General features: G+C 43.9%; 1 protein-coding gene across 5 annotated transcripts in view; it reads right to left on the bottom strand.

The window, feature by feature from the left end:
* The window catches only part of LOC126561292 (cell adhesion molecule Dscam2), a 127,680-nt gene that overhangs the window by 54,698 nt on the left and 49,186 nt on the right, over window positions 1-23,796 (bottom strand). For all 5 annotated transcript variants that reach the window (XM_050217329.1, XM_050217330.1, XM_050217333.1 and 2 more), the window contains exon 2: window positions 608-934. In XM_050217329.1, coding sequence (XP_050073286.1) covers window positions 608-934 — 327 coding nt within the window. The remainder of the gene's footprint in view (window positions 1-607; window positions 935-23,796) is intronic.

Here is a 23,796-nt window from a genome sequence, read left to right as displayed (position 1 = left end):
CACGTTCTTGTCAAGTCACGCCATCCGTCACACCGTTTAAGTCTGCAAGAAAGCGCGGTAGAGTTGAAACCGGGATGGCAAAACTTCTCACGATGCTATAGCACGAACGGTACCAACCACCCGATGGAGCGAGGATGGTTGCGTGGGCCAAAAGAAAGGTCGCCACGAAACAACACAAACAACGGCGCATTGCATTGCACGGAATGTCCTCGCACCGTCCGCGCAAGCCGCGTCCTGCGTTTGGCACTGCTGTCGATTCCAGCCGTAGCCCCGCGGGTGTGAGGAAAGATTCGAAGATTAAGAGAGTAAAAATTCCGGAATTAATTCCAATCACGTAGCACGAGATTTTCTCGTTTATAATGTGATTGAGAGCGTGTTCGAGCGGAACCGGAAAAGTTACCCGTCGCCGGTACCATCCGCGTCTAGTCCCTTGTTCTTGGGGGGGTTCATTGTCGGCGGTCGGCTGTGTGCGAGTGTGTCTTTGTGTTCGTTGATGCGATTCGTGATTCCCTTAGTCCGTCGTTGCTTTACGTGCACGTGGTTTAACGCCATTTCAGCGGAAATTGAACCGTACCCGTGGTACGGTGAAAGCTGTCGATGAACTTACCTGCCCGGACTTGTACATCCCGTGAGATGACCCGTCCGACGGTGTTCGACGCTACGCATCGATAGATTGTACTATGGATGTCTTGCCGGTAGGCGGCAGCAGGAAACGGTAGCAGCACCAGCGTTCCGTTGCGCAGGACACGCCGGACACCTCCGACATCGCCGACGGACGTCCCGTCCACCGACAGCCAGTCGATTGAGGGCTGTGGACTTCCGGAGGCAGAGCAGTCCAGCCAGCCGCCGGAGGAGTTGGAAAACTCGAGCCGGGAAGGAGGCTCCATCACAAACGATGGTCCCCGGAGATGAGAGTCGAATGCGGCTGTCAATTCTGGAATGATGAAAGAAGGCACAATCAGTCAGTGTGAGCCAGGAGGCAAAAATAAGAATAAAACCAAATCATTAGCGTTTTCTGTGGAGCTGCGCAAGCATCCCGCTGGGATTCAATATCGAAATTGGCTTTCTCTCAGGTACGCAGTGAATGTTTTCTTTTCCTATTCTATTTCATCATCCTCGGCCGTCGGGTGATTTGCAATCGAATAGCTGAATTTGGTATTATTTTTAAACTCGAGCGAAAACGAATTCGCATCTGTGAGCGAAAACCGATCCGGCCACTTTAAGGCGTCGGTAACTGCGTAGCTTACGAAACCGTAGGCTGTTTGTGATTTCGTGTAAATAAGTTTAATCGGTAAAACTAATTAAAAGTCAACAATCACAGTCCTCTGAAGTTGTGCTCCCGGGGAACGATAATTAAGTCCTGTTTGTATGCTTAAAACCTCGATCTCGGCGAAAGGATTTGAGCCAAAGCCAGCGGCAGTGAGAGAAACAACGAACGACGCCCATTGACGTTTGCTACCGTTGTCATTTCCTGCCTGCGTCGGAAACGGAAATTCCATGCATTCAGCTTGTGAAACATAGGCCCGTCCTAGCGTAACAATTCTTGGAGCTGATTCGGGCGTCCCATAATAGAAACGGTGAAGGAAATGTTCACAAGCAGGGTGCTGTGCGGTGTGGTGAAGTACGTTTCAATACAACGATTCCGACGGTGCAATTCCTCATGTACTGGTATTCAAATTGATGAACGCTAACCGCTAGTTAATTGAATGTAAATTGATGTGTGCGGTTGTAAGACAAACATTTACTACGAGCAACGGATGAGTAGCTTTAAGGATTGTGACAGTTTCAATATGATACACCAAGTTACCGACAATCATTCCATGACACATGGATTGGACAATTTTTCTTCATGTAAACTTAACAAAAAATGAAGTTAAAGAAGAGGTCCTCATCTCAACACATTTAGCGTATTTCGATCTTGAAATCACGAAAAATTGTTTTATTTTCTTCTTCTTCATTGATACCACGTAGTTAAATAGTCAAGACCTCATTACGGCAGAACGATACGGATGGGTTTTGATCCTAGGTCCTGCTGTGTGAAGACCGGCGCCGCTAACGCATCTACTACCTGCCCACCCTAGTGATATATTGTTTTAAATTCTCTTTTGACCAGGAAACTAAATCTGAAGTCTAAAACCGTGGTAAGACCATGATTACGAAGTTAAAACATCGACAAAACTAAGACGCTTATTAAAATTTCTATTTTATGAACTTGAATTTATGAACTAACTTTAAAATAAATCGTTCCCCACATACCATGTTTTCGTCTATTTCTTGGTACACCCTTGCAATACTATGCGAACATTCTTTTATTTGAAAAAAAACAGCCATGCCGTATCGCTATGCAAACCTTATGAAGCAATTAAATATTCCGGGGAAAAAACATTGTACTTTATCTTTTCCCATTTCTTACGATGCTTCTCGTACAGAGCGTTTCTTTATGTGTTATGCTAACCCACTCTAATCACCCAACAACCATATTCAACGCAAGTCATTCGAACGACATATGCTGGTACAGGATAAAACAACCCCGGGGCTGACCCCTTTTGTCTGTGCCTAACTCCCGTGCAAGAAACATAAACGTTAATCTCAGTTATGCTCGCGATGGCTGGAAAATGTTGCAAACACGGCACTGGAAGCAACGGAGCGACACGTTGCGGGGTAAAAGCTTAGAGCCAGCTGGTCAATAGAGCAAACTGGTCACCCCGTAATAGCTAGCCATCGTTGTCCGGCACTCTGTGAGCTAGCATTTTGCTAACCCATTTGCCCGGCTGAAAGAATTGTTGAAGCAAAAACAGGACTTGCCCAACGATCATGATGATGATGATGATGATGATGATGGTGCTGAGGGTGATGGGCGTTGGAACAAGGGAATATGTCGTTTCAGGATATGAATGAACGGCACTGGTTTGCAGATGGATTCGATAGCTCGATTTCCTTCTCTGTGCAGCGTGTTTAGCGCTTCTTTCCATTTGCCGGAAAATCGTCCCACTTTGCCCGCATCAACGGCTCTCTGGTGTAGAACCCGGTTGGTTCTAATAATAAAAATTACCTCTACGCCCTTCTTCGCTTCCTCCTTCAATCAGCCGACTAACGTTTCAGTCTCTGTTTCTGGTTGAATTGGTCTAGTTTCTTCCATTCGATAATGTGCCTGGTCGGTTTCAGAAACCGGGATGGGTGAACACAATTTTACCCATATTTTGCAAAACGTTTTGATCTGCCGTGCAGGGTTTTGGGAAATTGGAGCATTATAGGCGGCCTATTTCTGTATCGATATTGCCATGATTGCCAGCCATTCAGAATATGCAAAGAAGTCTAGGATATCAGCTACGTTGCAATTCAGGTTTGAGCAATTGCTTTACCACGTGGGGAAAATGACAATTTTCTTTCCTTCTTTGCATTTGAAAAGAAGCAAATCCTTTCGCAAGCAAAGAACATGATGGAAAAATTATTTTAAAATAATATTAAGTCAATCTTTTATACAGGTTTATAAAGATTACTCAGTATGTTTTTAGCGGTAATTAATTTGCAAAATATTTGCCATGAAGCGGATGCGCCGATAACGCAACCATAAACAAGAGCATTTGTTTCGCAAACAAACTCTGCCAGCCTTTTACCGGCGGCGAAAATCGAACGTTTCCGGTGGCGCAGTTGTGCCCGGTTAGTGAAGGTAAATAAATAATTAGAGGCGAATTCCTGTGCTCGGATTATTTGCATTTCGTTATAGATGGGTCGCATGTTTACGGATGAATACTTTACCATTGCCATTGATTTATTTCTTTTTTTTTTTTTCAGAGAACTGTCAGAAAACGAATTGTAAATGTTTTTTGTGTGATGCTTGTTACAGCATTAAAGTACTTGAAAAATAATAATAATACACTTTAAGATAATTGAACAATCCACACTATCATGCATAAGTGATAATTAGAAAATATTTTTAAGTTGAATGCAAACAAATGTAACACACGATTGTATAACGTTAGGAAGTCGATGAACTGAAACAGCTCACGGTATTTGCATTTAATTTGATAAATTACTCTAAACCAGGAAATTGAAGTATCATCCATAGTCAAGAATTGAGTGGGATTGGTAGTGGGTCTATTGTATTGATCAATTTTATCATTGATTTCATTTTTGTCATTTACCATTAATCAATAATTATTTCATTGATTTCAAAGCCGTTAATAACAGCACTTTAAGTAACTCTGAACATGATTAATATCGTATTAAAAATAAAGAATTTTTTTTCTTTGCTTAACTTTTTTTTTCGTTTATTTATAGAGGCTTTGAGTCTCTGAGACTACATTCGCCGCACACCGGCCGTCCAATGTTTTACTGTTTGGACACTCAGTCCTCACCACAGTCAGGATGATTCTTGACCTCTGGATGAAACTGCTGTAAGAAGATCGGTGCCGCCTCTTCCACCAGACTAAATCCCTAGGATTGTGAACGGTTTGACTTGTTAATATTCCTCAAACATAAATAAGTAAAACACTTACTCTGAGAGATACGGTTGCACTCTGACCGATCACGTACAACAACTATACCCACCGTACAAGTGATGACCGATTTGAACGCTTTATTGACCCAATATCGTTTAAAGTTAATATCTACCCTACATTGAATTTCCCCAACATTACTTTCGATGATTCTGGCAATGTAGTGGTCAGCCGCAATGATATAATATAAATAAAACCAAAACTTTCAAAGGTTCTCAGGTGTAATTAATCGTCAGCAGGTTTCTGGTTCCTAAAGCTGGAACATTAATGATTCGATCGATCAGTCTGGAGCGGTGACGTTTTAATCGATTGACATTCGTCAGTAAGTTTTATCTAGGGCATTTTTCTTGCTACGGTTGAACCGTCGCCAGCACTTTCACAGCTAGAACATCGACAGCTCGATCGATTGATCGAAAAAGTTGACACTTTGAACGATTGACCATCGTCTATGGGTTATTGCGATGGTAAAGTTTTTGGAATTCTGACCTACTAGATCATTGGTCAGCGGGTTTTATGCAGAGCGATGTTGGCGATGGGTCAGCTGAATATCAGGACAGGAGGCAGGGTAGCTGCAACCCTATTTGAGCTCGAGATCCGTCTAGAGTGGATAGATCTAGAGCTGATGGAGATTGAGTGCATTTTATGTAGGGCGATTAAGAAAGCGACTCAACTGTTAATTAGGATGGCAGGCTGGATCCCTGCACTCATCTGCCTTCTTTTGTATCCGTAAATTTTGGATATTATCTTCTAAAAGCCAATGAGTCTGCCTCCAGCTTCCGTAGTGAGAGGACGTATTCCGCTCGGAAGCGTCATTGTCGATTTTGCATACGGCAGAGAGTGGCTATTGTTCTCGAGTGCGAATGCGTAGTCAACGCGATTACCCGTAACGCACCTATCGGTGTCTCCGTCTTACTCCGATATTCGTGCGGAGAGTGTCCCGTTATCCCTATAGATCGACTGGCGATCGACGTGTGCTCCTGTGGTGTTAGTGTGTGTGTCTGCTGATCGTAGCGATAAGCAAGCGTATCAACGCAACGCTATCGCTTTGATCGGCGCTGCTACAAGTTAGTGTGTGTGTGTCGGTGTGTGTTTATTTGTGCATCGTGTGATACGGTAAGTGTTACCCTTTTTCTTTACCCGTTCCGTTGTCTCCGGCCCTACCATGGCGGTAGAGCAGGATGCTTCCGATTCTGATCGGGAGAATGATCACTCGAAAGAAGTGAAAAGAAAGCCAGGGCGTCCCAAGGTTGCACCAGCGGCAAAAAAAATTGCCTTGGACGAAAGGCCTTCGACATCGAAGGCCACTTGTAGTAGTGTCACTTTGGCAAAGAGTGCCCAGGTGACAAAAAGTGCCCCGCTTACAAAGAGTGCCCCGCTGGTAGCAACTAACGAGCCGCTATCAGAACACCGAGCGCGTGCTTACCCGCCGTCGTGGGAGGGTAAGCCAATAGTATATTTTATGCCGCGAGTTAAACAACTCGATGTAAGGACGATCGCGGCATCGTTATTCAAAAAGTACCCGGGCGTTGCCGATGTTTTTCGGATGCGCCCAAACAAGATCAGGGTTACCGCAAAGGACCGGGCTCAAGCCAACGTCATTGCGGCTGACCCAGAATATACGGAGCACTACCGAGTTTATATTCCCGGTAGTCTGGTTGAGGTTTCCGGCGTAATCGAGGATTTCGATTACCCTGAGGAGGAAGTGGTGCAATTGGGCTTTGGGGTTTTTCAAACCCCAAACTCGCCCAAGATAAAAGTGCTTGAAGCAAAAAAGCTCTTCAAGCTTGATGCTTCAAGCAAGCCAGAAAAAAAATATGTCCCGACCTCCTCAATCCGGGTTACGTTTGAGGGTACGGTACTCCCGCAGGCCCTCATTCTAGAAGGCCTCCGGATACCCATTGACCGGCCGTACGTACCAAGGGTGGCAACCTGTTCCAAGTGCAGTCAGATTGGACACGCTGAACCGTTTTGCACCCGTAAAACATGCTGTGGTAAATGTAGAGGGGCACATGCCACCGAGGAGTGCAAAGCTCCCTCCCAAAAATGTTCGCATTGCCGGGACGAGTGGCACGAGGTAGCTTTGTGCCCCGTGTACCGAAAACTCCAAAAGGAGCAGACGAAAACAATATCCGAAAGGGCACGCGGATCGTACAGCGATGCTCTAAAGGGAGCAAACGCATCAAACCCTTTTGCTGTTTTGGGTACAGATGCAAATGGCAAGTCCAGCCCGACTGCACTCGAACAGGTGCCATTGAGACCGGTGAAGAGAGTACCTTATAAAAAGGTACAAAGGAAAGTCCTAAGGACAAAAACTAAATCCTTGGCACAACAGCGTCCCGCCAAAGCTAACGCTTCCACCCCAGTCCAAAAACGAGATACTGAACATCCCATTCCCGCTCCCCAAATTGCCAGGAAGGAGCCCAAGAAAAAGCGATCTCCCCGGACCGAAGCCCCTCTGGAAAGCTTGGCTTTTCCAACCGGGGGTTTACCAAAAACCCCTACCCCGTCCCTTTCCGAGATCCTAGAGTCCCTCCTCATGACCCTCAACCTCCCGCAGCACCTGCACATGATCGCTACTTGGGCCCTTCCTTTCCTGAAGGGGATGATCAAACAGTGGCTGGCCCAATGGCCATGCTTAAGCATGATGGTCCGATTGGACGATTAATTCCTCCAAAGGCTACCATCTTACAGTGGAACTGTAGGAGTTTGCTTGGCAAGCTAGACTCCTTTAAAGCATTAGTGGGCGAGCACAACTGCGATGTGTTCGCCCTCTGTGAAACTTGGCTATCGGAAGAAATCAATCTTACCTTCCCTGGATATAATATAATCCGTGAAGATCGCATTACAAGGGGTGGGGGAGTACTAATTGGTGTTCGAAAGAGTCACGCTTTCAACAGAATACCTACCCCTAGGCAAGAAATGATCGAAACTGTCGCAGTCAAGGCAAAAATTAGCGATCTTCACGTGACAATTGCATCTATTTATATCCCCCCGATAGCCAACAATGAAAAAGAAAAAATTGAAAAGATCAAAGAGGATCTTGGAAATTTAGCAGCGGTCTTGCCTGGACCACTTTTGATCCTGGGAGATTTCAACTCCCATGGAATCGACTGGGGTTGCGATAAGGATGACATTCGCGCTCCAATTATCCGAGACATCTGCGACAGATTTGGGCTTTCAATCCTCAACTCAGGAGAGGCAACTAGGATGCACACACCGAAGAGTAGGGCGAGTGCACTGGACCTGTCTCTATGTCCATCAGCGATGGCCCTGGATTTTAGTTGGAAGGTGATCCAGGACCCTATCGGCAGTGATCACTTGCCGATAGAAATTTCCTACATCAAGGGAGAATGTCCAGGAGGTGGAATCCCCGTTAAATGTGACTTAACGAGGAACATCGACTGGACGAGATACGGTGAATTAGTAGCCGCTTCGCTTTCTCTTGACTTGGAAGATTTGTCTCCAGTACAGGAGTACGAAAAACTTGTTTCAATTATAAACAAGTGCGCTCTTGAAGCCCAAACAAGGCGCTCCCACCAAGCAAGGACATTCAAAAAACCTCCCACTCCTTGGTGGGACAAGGATTGTCAAGCGGCTTTTAACAAGAAGCGGGAGGCGTTTAAAGCATTCCGGGACACGGGCTCAAGGTCTTTATATGAAAAATATAAAGGACTGGAGAGATCGTGTAAAAACCTGTTGAAGGCGAAGAAAAAGGGTTATTGGCGCAGATACGTCAATAACCTAGACCCTTCCGCATCACTTAATTCGCTTTGGAGGATGGCTAGAAGGATGCGAAAGAGCAACAACATCAACGAGAGCGAAAGCTTTTCTGGCGAGTGGCTAAATGAATTTGCCCACAAGCTTTGCCCTGATTTCGTTCCTGCGCAGAACTTTCATCAAAATGCGCCTGGCAGTGACCCTATCATGGACTCACCGTTCACTATGGTTGAGCTATCGCTTGCTCTCCTTTCAAGCAAAAATTCTTCCCCAGGCCTGGATCAGATCAACAGCAAGCTGCTGCAAAATCTTCCCGACATGGGCAAGAAACGTCTGTTAAGAATCTTCAACGATATGTTGGAGTTCAACAGCGTCCCGCAAGAATGGAGGGAAGTGAAAGTTGTCACTATTTTGAAGCCTGGCAAACCGCCATCAAGACACGATTCATATCGGCCGATATCATTACTTTCGTGTCTGAGGAAACTCCTTGAAAGGATGATTCTTTTACGGTTAGAAGAATGGTTGGAAACCAACAACCTTCTCTCAAGTACTCAGTTTGGTTTTCGTAAAGCCAGGGGTACTAATGACTGTTTAGCGCTTTTGGTGACAGAAATAGAGCTTGCCCGTGCACGCAAGCAGAACATGGGGTCTATCTTCCTTGACATACAGGGGGCATTTGACTCAGTTTCTCCATACAAACTGAGTCAAAAGTTAGAAAATGCGGGCCTGGGACCAAAGTTGAATAACTTGTTATTCAACCTTTTGTCGGAAAAAGCTATGAATTTCAACAATGGTCACGTGCAGTTAAAACGGACCAGTTTCCATGGACTAGCACAAGGGTCCTGCTTGAGCCCACTGTTATATAACTTTTATGTTAGTGAGATAGACTCATGTCTAGCGCCAAACTGCAGTCTTAGACAATTGGCAGACGACGGCGTTATATCTGTTGCAAGCAGAGACGCCGATGAAATACAACTGGCTTTACAAACCACTCTGGACAATCTTTCCGAGTGGTCTGAAAACCTTGGTATCAAGTTCTCTGCAACGAAAACTGAGATGGTAGTCTTTTCTCCTTTTAGCGATACGGGAAAAAACAGGGAGAAAAGGCTATATGACCCGAAAATTGATGTCTTTCTGTATGGTGAAAAGATATCAATTACCGACAATTTTCGATACCTTGGTGTATGGTTCAATTCTAGGCTAAACTGGAGTACTCACTTCACCCGTCTGGTGCAAAAATGCAGTAAAAGAATCAACTTTCTAAGGACAGTCACAGGATTCTGGTGGGGCGCACATCCATCAGACGTCCTGAGACTGTATAAGACAACGGTACTATCCGTATTGGAATATGGAAGCATATGCTTCCATTGGGCATCCAATACGTTGATACTCAAGCTCGAAAGGCTACAGTACCGCTGTCTTAGACTCGCACTAGGGAGCATGAAATCTACACACAACATGTCCCTAGAAGTGATGACCGGAGTGATGCCGCTCAAACTACGTTTTGAAATGCTGTCGCTTCGCCTTCTAGTCCGTTGTTCAGTATCAAATCCCTTGATAATAGAAAATTTTGAAGCGCTTCTAGAGACAGGTTCTAAGAGCAAAATCCTCAAGATTTATGAAGATTTTGTTGTCCTACAAGTGCATCCTAGCGCTCCACATGCATTAAATCGTGCTGCCCTCCCTGAGAACTACAGTTCCATTTTAATAACAGATTCCTCATTGCACGAGGAAATTAAGACCATACCTAATGATCTTCGCCCGAGGGTAGTTCCGGGTATTTTCATGAATAAGTATAGTCATTTAGACCAAATAAGCCAGTACTACACTGATGGATCATCCTCTGAGGAGGGCACTGGCTTCGGTGTTTTTAGCGAGTTCACCGAAGCTTTTTTCAAATTGAGGCAGCCATGTAGTGTTTACACCGCAGAGCTAGCCGCAATATTTTACGCACTATCGATGATAGCAGCGAGACCTTCGGACCAGTACTTCATCTTCACTGATAGCCTTAGTGCCATTGAAGCTCTGAGATCTCCGAAGGCTGTTAAGAGTCAGGATTTCCTCACCATCAAAATCATTGAACTGCTTGGCTCAATGTTCGATAAGGCGTATAGGATCTCGCTAATTTGGGTCCCTTCTCATTGTGGAATTCCCGGCAATGAGAAGGCAGACTCACTGGCCAAAACAGGCGTCCAAGAAGGCGCTTTTTACGACCGACCTATCTCGGCCCAGGAGTTCCTTCGTTTCCCACAGCAACTTTTCCTGTCTCGCTGGCAGAGCATGTGGGAGGCGGATGAACTCGGGCGTTTTCTCTTCTCGATCTCTCCGCAAGTGTCCCTGCGGCCTTGGTTCGATGGGCTCTCTGTGGACCGGGCGTTCATACGGATGATGTCTCGACTGATGTCGAATCATTTTGCGTTGAATGCTCATCTACAGCGTATAACTCTGGCTCAGACAAAAGTATGTGGCTGCGGTGACGGATTCCACGATGTGGATCACCTTCTGTGGTCTTGCGTGGAGTTTGAAACCGCAAGACCCTCCTTGTTGAGCGCAGTCGAGAATATCGGCAGACGACCGGGTACAGAAATTAGAGAAGTGTTGGCTACCAGGGACCTCCCCTACATGAGGATCATTCACCGATTCGCCAGAGACAACGGTCTTGTCCTATGATTCCACATCCCAAGTATCCTTCCAATCCATATTCGTATTTCCCCATTCCTTTTTTGTTAAATGTTGTGTTGTCTATGTTTTAAGTGTATTTTTTGTAGTGCCACGGGTGATCCGATGACTGGGCAACAGCACTCGAGGGTGATTCCAACACTGCCGTAAAAGGGAGGCAGACGTTGTTCAAAGTGCAGTGTTCTCCACTCCAGTCCAGCTTTGACACATTGAGTTTGACAGCGTTGGCGTCGGGTTCGGGGTGTTTGGCGGGCTCAGTCTCGGGAGTAGTGAAGTCGCTTTCGCTGCTGCGGGATAGAGCTTGTCGATCATCCTTTGATTGGACGTTGACTAGATTGAGCTTGGAATGTCATTGCTGGAACGCACTGGAGAGCACTGTACGCAGACAAATAAATGTTCGTGCTGTCTTAACGATGTTTATTTGTTCGTTACAGTCCAGACCATAACAAAATGATCAACAATAGATCAGCCACAACACCACAATAGCCGGAATTCGGATGCAACCAACCACCATCATTACAATAGCCACCGCAATAGAACCGGACCATCATCCACGAATACATCATCATCATCATCATCATCATCATCATCATCATCATCATCAGCATCATCAACACCATCACCACAACCATCCACAACCGAGTATGCCCGGGATAAGGCAAATAATAGGGAGGAAATGCCTTATCAATATGATTGTAATTTTGTTTTTTTTTCAACACAAGCGGTGTTGACAATACGGCACTGGACCGTCATTATTAATTATAAATAAATAAATCTTCTAAAAGCCAATTCAGAGCCTGGTATTCGATTATAACATAGACTTCGTTGGTTTCGTGCTCTCTAATATAGGAGAAGGTTACCATAGGATTGAGTAAGTCGCACAAAACCTTCTATTAACAATTAATTTAGACATAAACTCTGTTGAGCATTGCAAAATTGTCCCAATTTAGTCCAAATTTACATCTTACAGCAAATGACTTCAGGCTTTTTGGTCCCGTATGTGTGGAATGGAGGATCCGTTACGAAGAACTCTATGAGTTCTACAGTGAGTGTGTTGGGTAGGGAGCGAATGCTCAATGCTGTCATGTAACTGACAGCATATGATGTCGAAAACATCGTTAGGGACTTTGGCAGCGATCGGGTGATCGATCGCTGTGACCGGGGTTCCAATCGAATTGGATTGAGCATCTATGCGACGAAGACAAAACGATCGTAACTTTGTACAACAACGTAAGCAGCGAAATCCGAAGGCGCATTGTTGTGGGGAATCGTGCCTACTACGTACTCCACAAACTCCTGCGATCCGAAAGACTCCAGCAACACACGAAATGCTCGATTTACTGCACCGTCCGGTAGTCCTCTAAAGGTACTTGGACTATGGCTGACGGAGGACGCCATTTTCGAACAGCGGGTGCTAAGGGCTATCTATGGCAGCGAGCAGGGTGTGTGGTGAAAGAGAATGAACCACGAGCTAGCTGAGCTATTTGGCGGTGCTGATATCCTGACGGTAGTCAAAGCCGGAAGGATACGGTGGCTGGGGCACGTGATGAGGATGCCGGACTCATGCCCCACCAGCAGCCGTTCGGCACGAGGCGTAGAAGAGCCCAGCGAACTCGTTGGCTGGTTCAAGTGGAGTCTAACCTGTCGGAGGTCGGATGTAGCCGTGGATGGAGGACTGCAGCCCTAGACCGAGTTTCCTGGAAATTGATTGTGAGACCTGGCTTTGTCTACGCGACGTGCTCAATCCTGAGCAGGCCAAGAAGAAAAAGAAGAAAAAGTAGTCTATCACTCTCTCTTTCTCTTTCTTTCTCTCTTATTTGAATCTCTCAATTCCCATGAGGACTACAGAATATCCAGAGGAACCAATAAAATCCATTTAGGACTAATATGTTTGACTCATGTTGCTTGCTGCTGTTTAAGTTTATATCCAATGATAAGATTAATTCCTGCATAACAGCGTTTGAAAGTACAATAAAATATTTCTCATTTGTAGCTTAAGACTTTGGTCTGCCTGACAAAAATTGTTCGAAGAAGGTCTAAGCTAATAAACCAGTCCAACCAGCCAGCATTGTTAGACGAAGCTGAAGAGATCAACATCTTTTCCTCAAACTCGTTATCCTTGAGGAGCAGAATCGTTATTTAAAAGATTAGAAATTTGAATTTCAATTGCTAGATTTATAGTGTCTGCTAGAGCTTACTTATCATACGGTTTTAACCATTTCACTCAGAATCATTTTACCAATGAAAATGTGCTTACGCAAAACCAATTCACTACCAATGGGCCGTTGTACGCCGAAGATGAAAACAATCATCAAATCGATGAGAAAACCCCGGTAGCTGAGGGTTCCAGTGCAGTTGCAATTAAAAGCAAGGTGCCTATAAATCTTGGCTCATGCCCCGTGTGTCTATTTTCTTCCGGCACGGTTTGGTTCGAATTTGGGAGCCGGCTGACCGCATGATGCACACGAACCATAAAGCAGGAAGAGAAATAATGCTTCCGAACTCCTCCTGGGCACGTTGCACGTTGCCGAGTTGCTCGTATTTTATTAGCTCCTGGGGAGAAATACGCAATAAAAGTGGACTACGGGACTGTCGCTCTTAAGTAATAGGAAGATTTAGAGGCGTCTCCAACGGGGTTTTATGGGTTTTTTGAGGTTGCTGCGTTTTTCTCTTTTTTGTGGCGCTAGCCAGGACATTTCATGTTGCTCGCACGCTGCTCGTACATGCAAGCAATGTTGTGACAACACGATAGGAGATTTCGTAGTTGGATGGTGTGTGCTTTGGTGCGTGTGAGTAAGGGTGTAATATTGCAGCTATTTTACTTTTTATTGATTAGCCACCACATCTAAAACTAACAACGCAAACCGTTTCAAAATGAAAAAAAAATTAATTTAATTAAATGTGGAATCTTGTTGTATTAATTAATTTAAGGAAGGTTTTTGGTGCTATGAGTCATCAACTGACTACAACTGTTAAAGTGAGTCCTTCAAATGCTATAGTAATTTACGAGAGAACCAATACTCTACTGCCATGCGTTTTTATCTGTTTAAACCATGACTAATATGTTCGATGAAATGGAATTTATCATTCAAAAACACCGTTGTCGATTGCAGAAATCTAAGAATTTAAGAGACCCGCAAAATTACTATTCAGACAATCATAGCGAATGGTCAATCGCAACAATTTGTGGACATTTGTTTAAACGAATCGTTACGGAATAAAAAAAGCAATGATTGAAAGTTCTTACCGAAACGACAGCTTGGAAACTCAAATGCTTCATCCATTTCGATTAGGCTGCTATCTAATCGTGATTAAATTGATTGCAATGCGTTTTCAATTATACTCCAACGAGCATTTAATCGATGGCTGGCGGCCAATGTTAACTCAGCACCGTATTATGAACCTGAACCTGGGAAACCGTTCCCAAATTTTCCAATAATTCATGCGTGTAGAGTTATTGTAGAATTTAATAACTTATCCAAATACAGTAATTTGCTTTGCAATTTTCAGACTGATTTTAGATGGTAAGGTTTTAGAAATGGTATTCCCTTCCCTAAAATTTCCTAGTCTTTTTTTATCGCAGCTTAAAGTGTTGTGGATGTTACAATGTTGAAACAAAATAAATTAGATTCCCGCACTGTCAGTTCCGCAATGTTTCACAAACCACACTATCGCCACCGATCCTGGTCGTCACACAAACACAGCGACAAAAAAAAAATGGTTTTCTCACAAACCGTGGGACCTTTCCAGTCAGTTCCCACCGTAATCAAATCTGCCAGGATTAAAATGAAAAATTGATTACATGCAAACGCACGACTACCCAGCGCAGTGAGTAAGTGGGCCGAGAGCACGGACCAGCGTATACAGCGTTCACGGTCAAGCCCAACCTGACCAACGGGATGGCGACGGGCGTTCCGGGACGGGAAGCAATAATAATTCATCACGCCCCCTACCCATGGGCTCTGCTTTCTAACCGGGGACGGACGCCCTTGGTACCTGAGACGCACATTTTCAAATCAAATCACCTTCATAAACAATTTAATATTAATGTCACAATTATGCTGCGGTCAGCAAACCCTACACACGGACACACATACACACACGGGGTAAAAAGCTTCGTCCGCCTGGATTCGAAGTCGTGTCGGCGGGCGTAACAGGGCAAAAGCTTCCATTTTGTGTTCACTTCCGTTTGTGTCCGTTTGCTGGCAAGGATCACGTGCGTACGATGGGCTGGTCAACTGTCTGTGTGTATGAGTGTTCGATTCGCATTTTTCACCTCGAATCATCAGTCATAAGCGTTTGTGAGCTTTTCGGGCGATGTCCATCCTTCCCGATGCATCCCGAGCATTGGTTGCATCGGGCAAGCTCCTGCCGAATGTGCGTCACACAGAATGAAAGCTACACTTGCGTACGCAGCCGTACGCACTATCGTTTTGTGCGTAGGTGGGTGGTGGCACTCATACACACACACACGTAAAGAGAGTTTTCGTACGCACACGGTATTCCCTTTGCGGAGAGCACAAAATGCAGATGCATTCGACTGCAGCGTCATCGACGGCAACCGCTGTGGTCCGATGCGTACGGGCATCAGTGAATGCTGTGCAGTTTTGTACATAGGCTGTGCGCTTTTAGGTACATAGGTTGATGGGAACTTGCCGTGCAAACAGGAATCGCAGGCGTAAAAACGAGATGGCAAGCGAGCTGGCAACACATGACGGACGGTACGGTGCGGCAGCAGAGGCTGGATATCGAACTGACCTACATGCGTGGGAATTGCACAAATTAATCCCCGCTCTCAGCGACCCACACTAGCGCCCAGTGGTGTGAGTGTAGTGCACCCTTTTGTTGCACAAATAGCAGGCGCATTTACGTAGTTTTTCTCCAATCGTTTTCACTCCCGATACCTGCAAGCAAATTGGCAAGCGACAAAAAAAGCTTTTTATTAGCGTTGTGTGTGTGTGTGTGTGTGTGTATGTGAGTGTGAGAGAATGCTAACGAAGCCAAAGCAAAAAGTAGTTGACCCCCGGGAAGCTGGGGCGTAAAAGGTTATAGTCACATGTGTGTGTGTGTGTGTGTGTGTGTGTGTGTGTGTGTGCGTCTGCAAGCGAGGAATGCACTGAATTTATAAAAAAACGACATTTACGCTACATTTTACTGCTCCAACTTCACTCGCAATCATGTGTTTCTGCATGTGTGCGTGTAGCAATGATTTGGTTAAATAAAGGAAAAAAATAAAAATGCGTACTAAAGTACACATGATTTGCTTGTGTGCGAGTGATCGATGCATCCATAATGAGGATTTATCGTTTTAACATCAAGGCCGCGCGCCGGTTCACAATTTGAATGTTGTGGTGAGAATGTCACCCTTACCGTTGCATTGATGAATGAGCCCAGAGAGTCTAGTGAACATGCAAAAAAGTGACCTCAACAAATAGCGATGCAATCTGCCCATACTCACACATAAGCGTGGCCAGAAATCAACGAGCTACCACGCCCTGTGCTGCCTGTAGGGGAGCACGAAAAAAAAACGGATCCTCTACCAGTGTGCCGATTTCCCTCTGTCCACAGGATAGACCGCAGCATTCGGTTTGACCTTTGCATGTCGAGGTACTCACCCTAGCCAATCCAACGCCCTACACGCGTCCTCAACGTCAACTGTCATCCAAACTGTGCGAATCGAAAATCGTACATGTAGATGTTACGATAAATCGTAAATATCCCCCCAAACCCTGTACCGTTGTCAAAGGGCCAGCATCAAAAGGGAAGCTGCGGTTGCGCTAAACGCACACCAGCACTATTGCAACGCTTGCAAAATTATGAAATACACGGACCTCAACCCGTTCTGCTAGCCATGTTTACGCACACGGAACGTGAAATGCGGCTCATCACTGCACTAACACACAGTCATTAACAAGCTGGGAATGCTTCCCGTCCGAGCCCAGAAGCTCGCTAGCTGCAGCTTACTTTTCGTCCTGGTGTGCATAACTCACCTGAAGCTCAAAGGCCCCTGTGTGTGGGTCACTCTCCCCAACACACACTCTCAGGCAAGGTCCTTCATAGTTCAGCGGGCATGAACACTCCACAACAATAGCGGCAGGCTCAAAAGAGATTGCGACTGCTAGTGCTGTATGTTGGTACTAAGCGTGTAGAGCCTGCACAACGTTATCAGCAATACACGGAACACGCACGCACACGTGCATACCCGAAGCACACTTACACGCAGCCAACGAACGGTTCGCATGAAAAGGCTTACACAAGATAGTACGCATCCGTACGCAGTGGACGTTCGTGGCGCAGTTCACTCCCCGCAACCACTCCCTTGGGAAGATACTGTGACTGTGACTTTGCCAGCTTTTTACTGATTCTGCGGCGTGATTTGCGTATTTTCTCATCGACCGGGCCCTCATTCCCGGTCCCACTGCTAGCGTAAGGGGCAATTCTTTATGGTAAGGCCTATAGCATGTGCGCTGGCAGCACACATGTGCGCTGGTGCGGTTGCTTTTGAGCCAGAAATTCATAAATTTGGGTGTGTGTGCTTTTCTTCTTTTTTTGAACAACTAACACTGGCAATAAATAGAGTGTACGCACAGAGCTCGAACAGTGCCGGTACACGGGTGTTGGTGAATCGGAGGCTTTAACGTATGATGGTCGTATCTCGAGAGTGGTTGGGATGTATATTTGTGTTTTTTTTCTTTCTATTCTTGTTCGACTTTCTGCCATGTTGAGTATTCGCTTCACGCTGCAGCTTCCCATGTAAAGTACTCACGCACGCACTACGAGGGGCACAGGGCGGAGAGCGACCCGGAGGAGCAGTGCGACAAAGCAAGGCTACGCCTCACATGCACTAACTACATTGTGCAACAAAATGCACACACCACTGCTGTATGCATCCAATCGATAGTTCGTACGAAAGCTGCAAACTCATTTTGCCGAAGCGTCGATGAGAAAATGGGGTTTTGGGTTGCGGTTTGCCCTTTCTCATCGTACACAATGTCCACCTGAATAGCGACAAACTTGCCTCTTTTACTGTTCTTTTTCCTCGTATTTTTGTTGGCATTTAACAAGAGTAAACTTTCGTTCATTTATCAATGTGATAGCGGAAATTATGAATGTAAAGAATTGGTGCATATTTGGCACGGGAAAAAATATCACAATTCGTATTCGTTCCAACGAGAAGAGAAATAATTGGTGAGATGGAGCGCGTCTTGCAGCACTGCTTCGCAGATATTTAAACCTCAGTAGGTCTTTGTCTGTCATTGGTGGAATCCTTGACTTAATAGTGCGTGTGAGAAGATCGTCTGGGTGGGACCTAATATCCTCGATACATATGTATTTCTTCTTTCTGTCTTCTTGTGACCCTGGTCCTGTCGTGTACAGTATGTCGCCGTTGCCGCCTCTACCACCGGACCATCTCATATGTATGTATAATGTACATTTACTTAAAAATATAGAATTGTCTGTTACGCTACCTTTAGAGAGTTTAGAGTTTTAGTTTAGAGAAAAATTATTGATTGCTCGATAAATTTTTACTGCCAGCAATACGGACTGGAAGTACTTACGAAATCTAAAGTAGCAAATTTCTCCTTTTCCTTCGTTTGGTCTCGATTCTGCATGTCAGCTTGACATGACCAGGTCTACAAGGTGCCTTCCGTTCAAGGAATGAAATTTTTCGTTCAAATTACGTTGAAGGATAAATTTCCACAAAAACAATCGTTCTTCGGTAGGATCAGCTTGACTTAATCGAGCCAAAGAGCTGGTTAAGGGAGGTGAGTCCAGCATCCTCATCGCATGACCCAAACCACCGTATTGTGCCAAATGTTACCATCCTCAGGATAACTGGTTAACAAAATAGCTTAGTTAGCTCATGATTCATCTTTTTTTTCCTGCCTGACGTATATGATATACAGTGCATTTTAAGCATCAATGACTTCTGAGCTGCAGGAGTTTGTGCAACTCATAGTATTCATGATTCCTCTGATTTTAAAACTTAGATTATTATCCGAAGTAACGATTGCCAGAACGCTTTTACCACCTTGTGGTAACAATCGCCGTCAACTGATACTCTGCTGCAGAAGCACACAACACCCTTTCCCGTCGATACGCCTCCCGTTTTATCGACTCCATAATCTCCCAACACTGGAACACCAGCTGCCAGAACCTAGACGTCAGCAACAATCTTTGCCCCTTCAAACACAACACCGCTTCATGGGAAGATACCGAATGCAGTCACCACCAACGAGTCCTATTCCGCCTTCGAATAGGACCTTCATGCCTGACCCATTTCTACATCCTCAACAAATCCAATTCTCCACTCTGCAGCTTCTGTGACGTTGACATCACTGTCCGCCACATCTCCACCGAGCCACCTGCTAACTAGACACCGATTACGCAAAAATCATATCACCCCTAAAAACTACATCAGAATCGCCTTATTAGATTTTTAAGCATCACCAAATTGTATAGAGAAATTCAAGCAACAGTTTCCAATTTTTAGTAACTTCTATCGCAATAGCTACTAAAAATAGATAAGTCACATCTGCAATAGCTTTTTACTAGTATTAGCCCCTTTTTGTATACAGCAGAGACTCAAAGCCTCTATAAAAAACGAAAAAAAAAACAAACAAATCTTATACTTTGCTTGCCAAGCAGGTTCAAACATGGTCAGAACCTTAGTTAAATAACGACGGATATAAAGGGACTTTATATCCGTCGACTTAATACGCAACTCAATCATGCGATGCTCTAGCTAGTCTTCAACTTGTAAACTCACGCTTACATACAATGCCATTCCTGTGAAGCCCAGACAAACTACGCAAAACGTAGAGTGAGTTAGCGAAACTATCGCTTTGGATTGTAAAGAAGTTAAAACAGACGATGGCTTCCTTCTTCTAAGGCGGTTTGGCTGAAAGTGCCGTCCTTTGGTTTATTCCGGTTTAAATATAGGTTTTGTTTTTAAAAGGGATTGGATGATGAAAGAAAGGACCTGATTCATTCGCTGTTTGTGATAGTTGCAAGACAAGTCACTTCCGTGATCTTCAATCTATATTCTACAGGATTTTACAACTGCTAGCTGTATCCTACTGGTATTTACAGAAAAATACCTGTTATTTCTAAATAGATTCATCTTTCTTGATCCTAGGCAGGAGTGCAGGTCGGACTATTATTAACATCATCATCAATTACTAATCACTTGATGAACTACTGGTAAAGCAAGCCCAAAAAACTAGAAACTTTTGGACCAAATCTAGTCTTAAGACTGTTGGCCTCAAAAAAAGAACACAAACTTCAGAGCTGTCAGAATATTTAATTGATGTTATGAATAACTTCAACAATGAAAATGAGCTTCACTAGTGCTTTGCGGGGTAAAACGTCCGATCGTGGGAACACTAAAAACTTGCATCCCATCGTACAATCGATACCAAAGTGTAACTGGCGGTTAGTTACCCTTGAAGGCCTAGAACACAAGGAAAGACATAACTATCCTTAGCGGGAGTTTAATGAAATTGGATCGTTTGCTTCTGTTAAGACGCAAAATGCTACACATAAACGGCACACAATCTTTAAAATTTGAAGTATTTTAACTACCTAATAGAGATCAATCACTGATAGTGTTATTTTTTTATTGCTTACCATTGCATGAAGATTGTCCTAGTCAAAACTTTTGCTACTAACTATAGGTATTTCAATTCTCATGGCAGGTTCAAGCTTGATTACATCCTGCATGGAAGTGTGAATCACACGCTGCGCAACAATTTAATACAATATTTTTAACAGCGTCTTACTCTTTTTGTGCATCACTTTTCTCCAGGCGGAAGCTTTCTCCAGACAGGTGTACTGAATTTTCCAAGTACAACAATATTTCTCTCTGAAACCTTAGTCAAAGCTTTGTCGGAACACGTTGTCATTCTTCCTTACCGCAGCCTTAAAGCGACACCCACGCACTGACGTGGCACAAATCAACGACGTACCTGATGCAAAGTAATTCGGCCCTGTCTTGGCACTGCCAAGACGATGTGCTTTTGGACGACACCCGGCGACTGCCACCTTGACGCGAGGGTGATGAGCTGCTGACGAGAGCATTTACCGTTTCACACGGACGAACTGAATTACGTGATGCCACCCGGCGAGTGAGCGTGTCCCACTGGTGGCTCGCGTAGATCCACAAGCATACTAGTCAGCCTCAGGATTCCTGGATGCGACGAGATTGAAGAATGGTGCGAACGGCCTCCAAAAACGGACGGGGGGAAGAGGAAGGATTTGTTGTTTCTAGTCGGCGGAAAGATTAATTCCCAAGCTAAATGCTTTCGGTAAACAAACAGCAACCGGGGCATCAGTGCGAAGCATTTCGAGAAAGGATCGGTACCGGGCGAGCTAAATTTCTCAACGAATCCATACGGTTCTGGCTCGGGGTTGTTTCGAACTGGTTGAGGTATATTGCCAGCGCAACGGTAAAACAGATTCTACCCCATGGAAACCGATGGCAATATGTTCATTTTCACTATCACTGAACGTGGAAAGACGAACGGCTCCCTTCGCTCATCCTTTCTTGTGCCGTCGTTTACCACAAAAACCCCACCCGATCTGTATGTCTAGCCCGTAATGAGTTTTTAAGAAGTTTGGGTTTTGGTGGAAAACTTTCACACCGTAATTATGTTTGGCTATGACTCCACGCGGCACGCTTTCACCCGGTGTGTTTGTTCGCCTTCCTGGTTTCTCACCGGGGGCTCGCACCACATTCCCGGGAACCGGTTCAGAGCAACCGCAAATGGTGTTGATGTGTCGAGGAGGACGGCTCATTTACACTTGGCTCGGTTTCGGGTGGTGGATTTTACTATTTTCCATCCTATTGCTTTTTCGTGTTTTTACCAAATTTTTTTCTTCTCTACTTCGTCGACATTTCCTCTTTTTTCACTTCAAAAGCAAGACGCAGCAGCCCTGCAGTGGGGCCGAATCAGCTCGCTCTAGTTGAGGGACGGGCTTAGAAATATTGCAACACAGCCACAGAATCCGGTGTACCATTTCGCAGCGGTGAATTTACCATTGCCTTGGTGTTTCTGCTGGTCTCTCACGGGATCAAACGAGCACTGCTAAGGGGTTATGCTCGATTTTAATTTTCGAAATGGATCCTTAATGATTCATACCCACAGATGAATGTTTGCTGCTCCTGCTGCTTCTTCTGTCCCCCCACCGCAGCTCCTTTTCGTATTTTATCAATGTGATGAATTCAGACTTCTTTGAAGCGGATGGTTGCTGGTTTAGCGGTCACGTACCACTTCCAATGGCTTCTGTCAGATCGATCAGATTCGTCGAGTGTTACGAATACCGGTAGATGTGGATGAATGTAGTTTCCTTCCGGGAATAGTAGTGCGTTTTAATTTTTTTCTAGCATAAAGGAAAAAGTGGCTAGTAACAGGCTTGGGATAGAGCATTAAGCCAAAACACAGAGCATACTGTAACCCTGAAGTAATTACATCCCATCTTGTACGTCAAGTTTCGTTGCAGAGAAAATGCAGTAAAGTAATTAACAGGTGTGATTATTGCTGCGCTGACCATAATTAAACAGAGTAATTTGAAACTGTAACAGCAATACAATGAGTGGAGTCGGTAAAAATAGTTGAGGCTGCATATATTTGAACGTCCAGTGCAAAAAAAAAAAAAAGAATTCGAATGAGTGCTTTAGCACTTAATGACCGTATAGATGATGACTTTCATATAGCGGCAAATGATGTAAGAAGATAAATGATATAAGAAGTGTAAAGGTATTCAACCGATTATTTAACTTTGCCTAATTTGTACTTTATAATTTTCAAATCAAGCACAAAAACAATGAAACAAAGATTGGCTGAAGAGTAATAAAGGCCGGCCTACAGGTTGTACGGGATTCATATCATCCAAGCTTGTGCTAAAAATCACGGTAGATTATGACCATTATGCGTAGGACATGAAAATATTAATGAAATGAATCATTATTAAAATGATGAAAGCTCTTTGAAATTATTGTTTAGTGGCCCAAAGGTTTCTTATGTATAAGATTCATTTATAAAAATGTTTCACTAACTTAGTTAATCATTTAAACGTGCAAGTTCATATTGTAATTTCAATAATTCTATACTGAGTCATATTTTCATTTTAAATTGCTAGTTGTACGAAAAAAAAATTACTTAACATGATTCAAGTAGAAAAATTATTTTCTTACTAAAATAATTAAGATAATAATAATCTTATTAATAAGTAAGAAAAATTATTTTTGGATTTTATAAACCATTTTCAATTTTCAATTTTCAATATGTCCTTTTCGGCCATATTCATAAACGACTGTGGAGCTTGCATGTGAGTGCGTTGGGTGCATCTTGTAGGCCTATATTACTCTTTAGCTAGCCATAAAAAGAGGAAAGTTTTTCTATTTTAAATATTTAAATATTTTAATTTTAAATTCATGTTAAGTGTCGCAAAAGCTATGTATGAGAATAATTGGCTAAAGAGTAATCAAGGCCCTCAAGTTGTACGGGATTCATCTCATGGAAGCTTGTGTGAAAAATCACGAAAGATTGTAACCATTATGCGTAGGACATAAAAATATTATTTAAATAAATCATTATTGAAATGAGAAAAGTTATTTGAAATTATTGTTAAGTGTCGCAAAAGCTAGCTCATGTATAAGACTAATTTATGAAAACATTTAACTTACTTATTTTATCATTTAAACGAGACAGTTCATACTGTAATCCAGACAATTCTATAGTTAGTCATATTTTTTAATTTGGCTTAATGGCTAAATATACGGAAAAAATAATTATATTTAAACAAGATTTGAGTAGAAAGATGATTGAATTACTAAAATTGGCTAAAGAGTAATCAAGGCTCTCAAGTTGTATGGAATTCATCTCATGCAAGCTTGTGC

The sequence above is a fragment of the Anopheles maculipalpis genome, chromosome 3RL, assembly GCF_943734695.1.
Source record: "Anopheles maculipalpis chromosome 3RL, idAnoMacuDA_375_x, whole genome shotgun sequence".
NCBI lineage: Eukaryota > Metazoa > Arthropoda > Insecta > Diptera > Culicidae > Anopheles > Anopheles maculipalpis.
The sequence above is the reverse complement of the archived record's forward strand: the minus strand, read 5'-3'. Positions and strand labels throughout refer to the sequence as shown.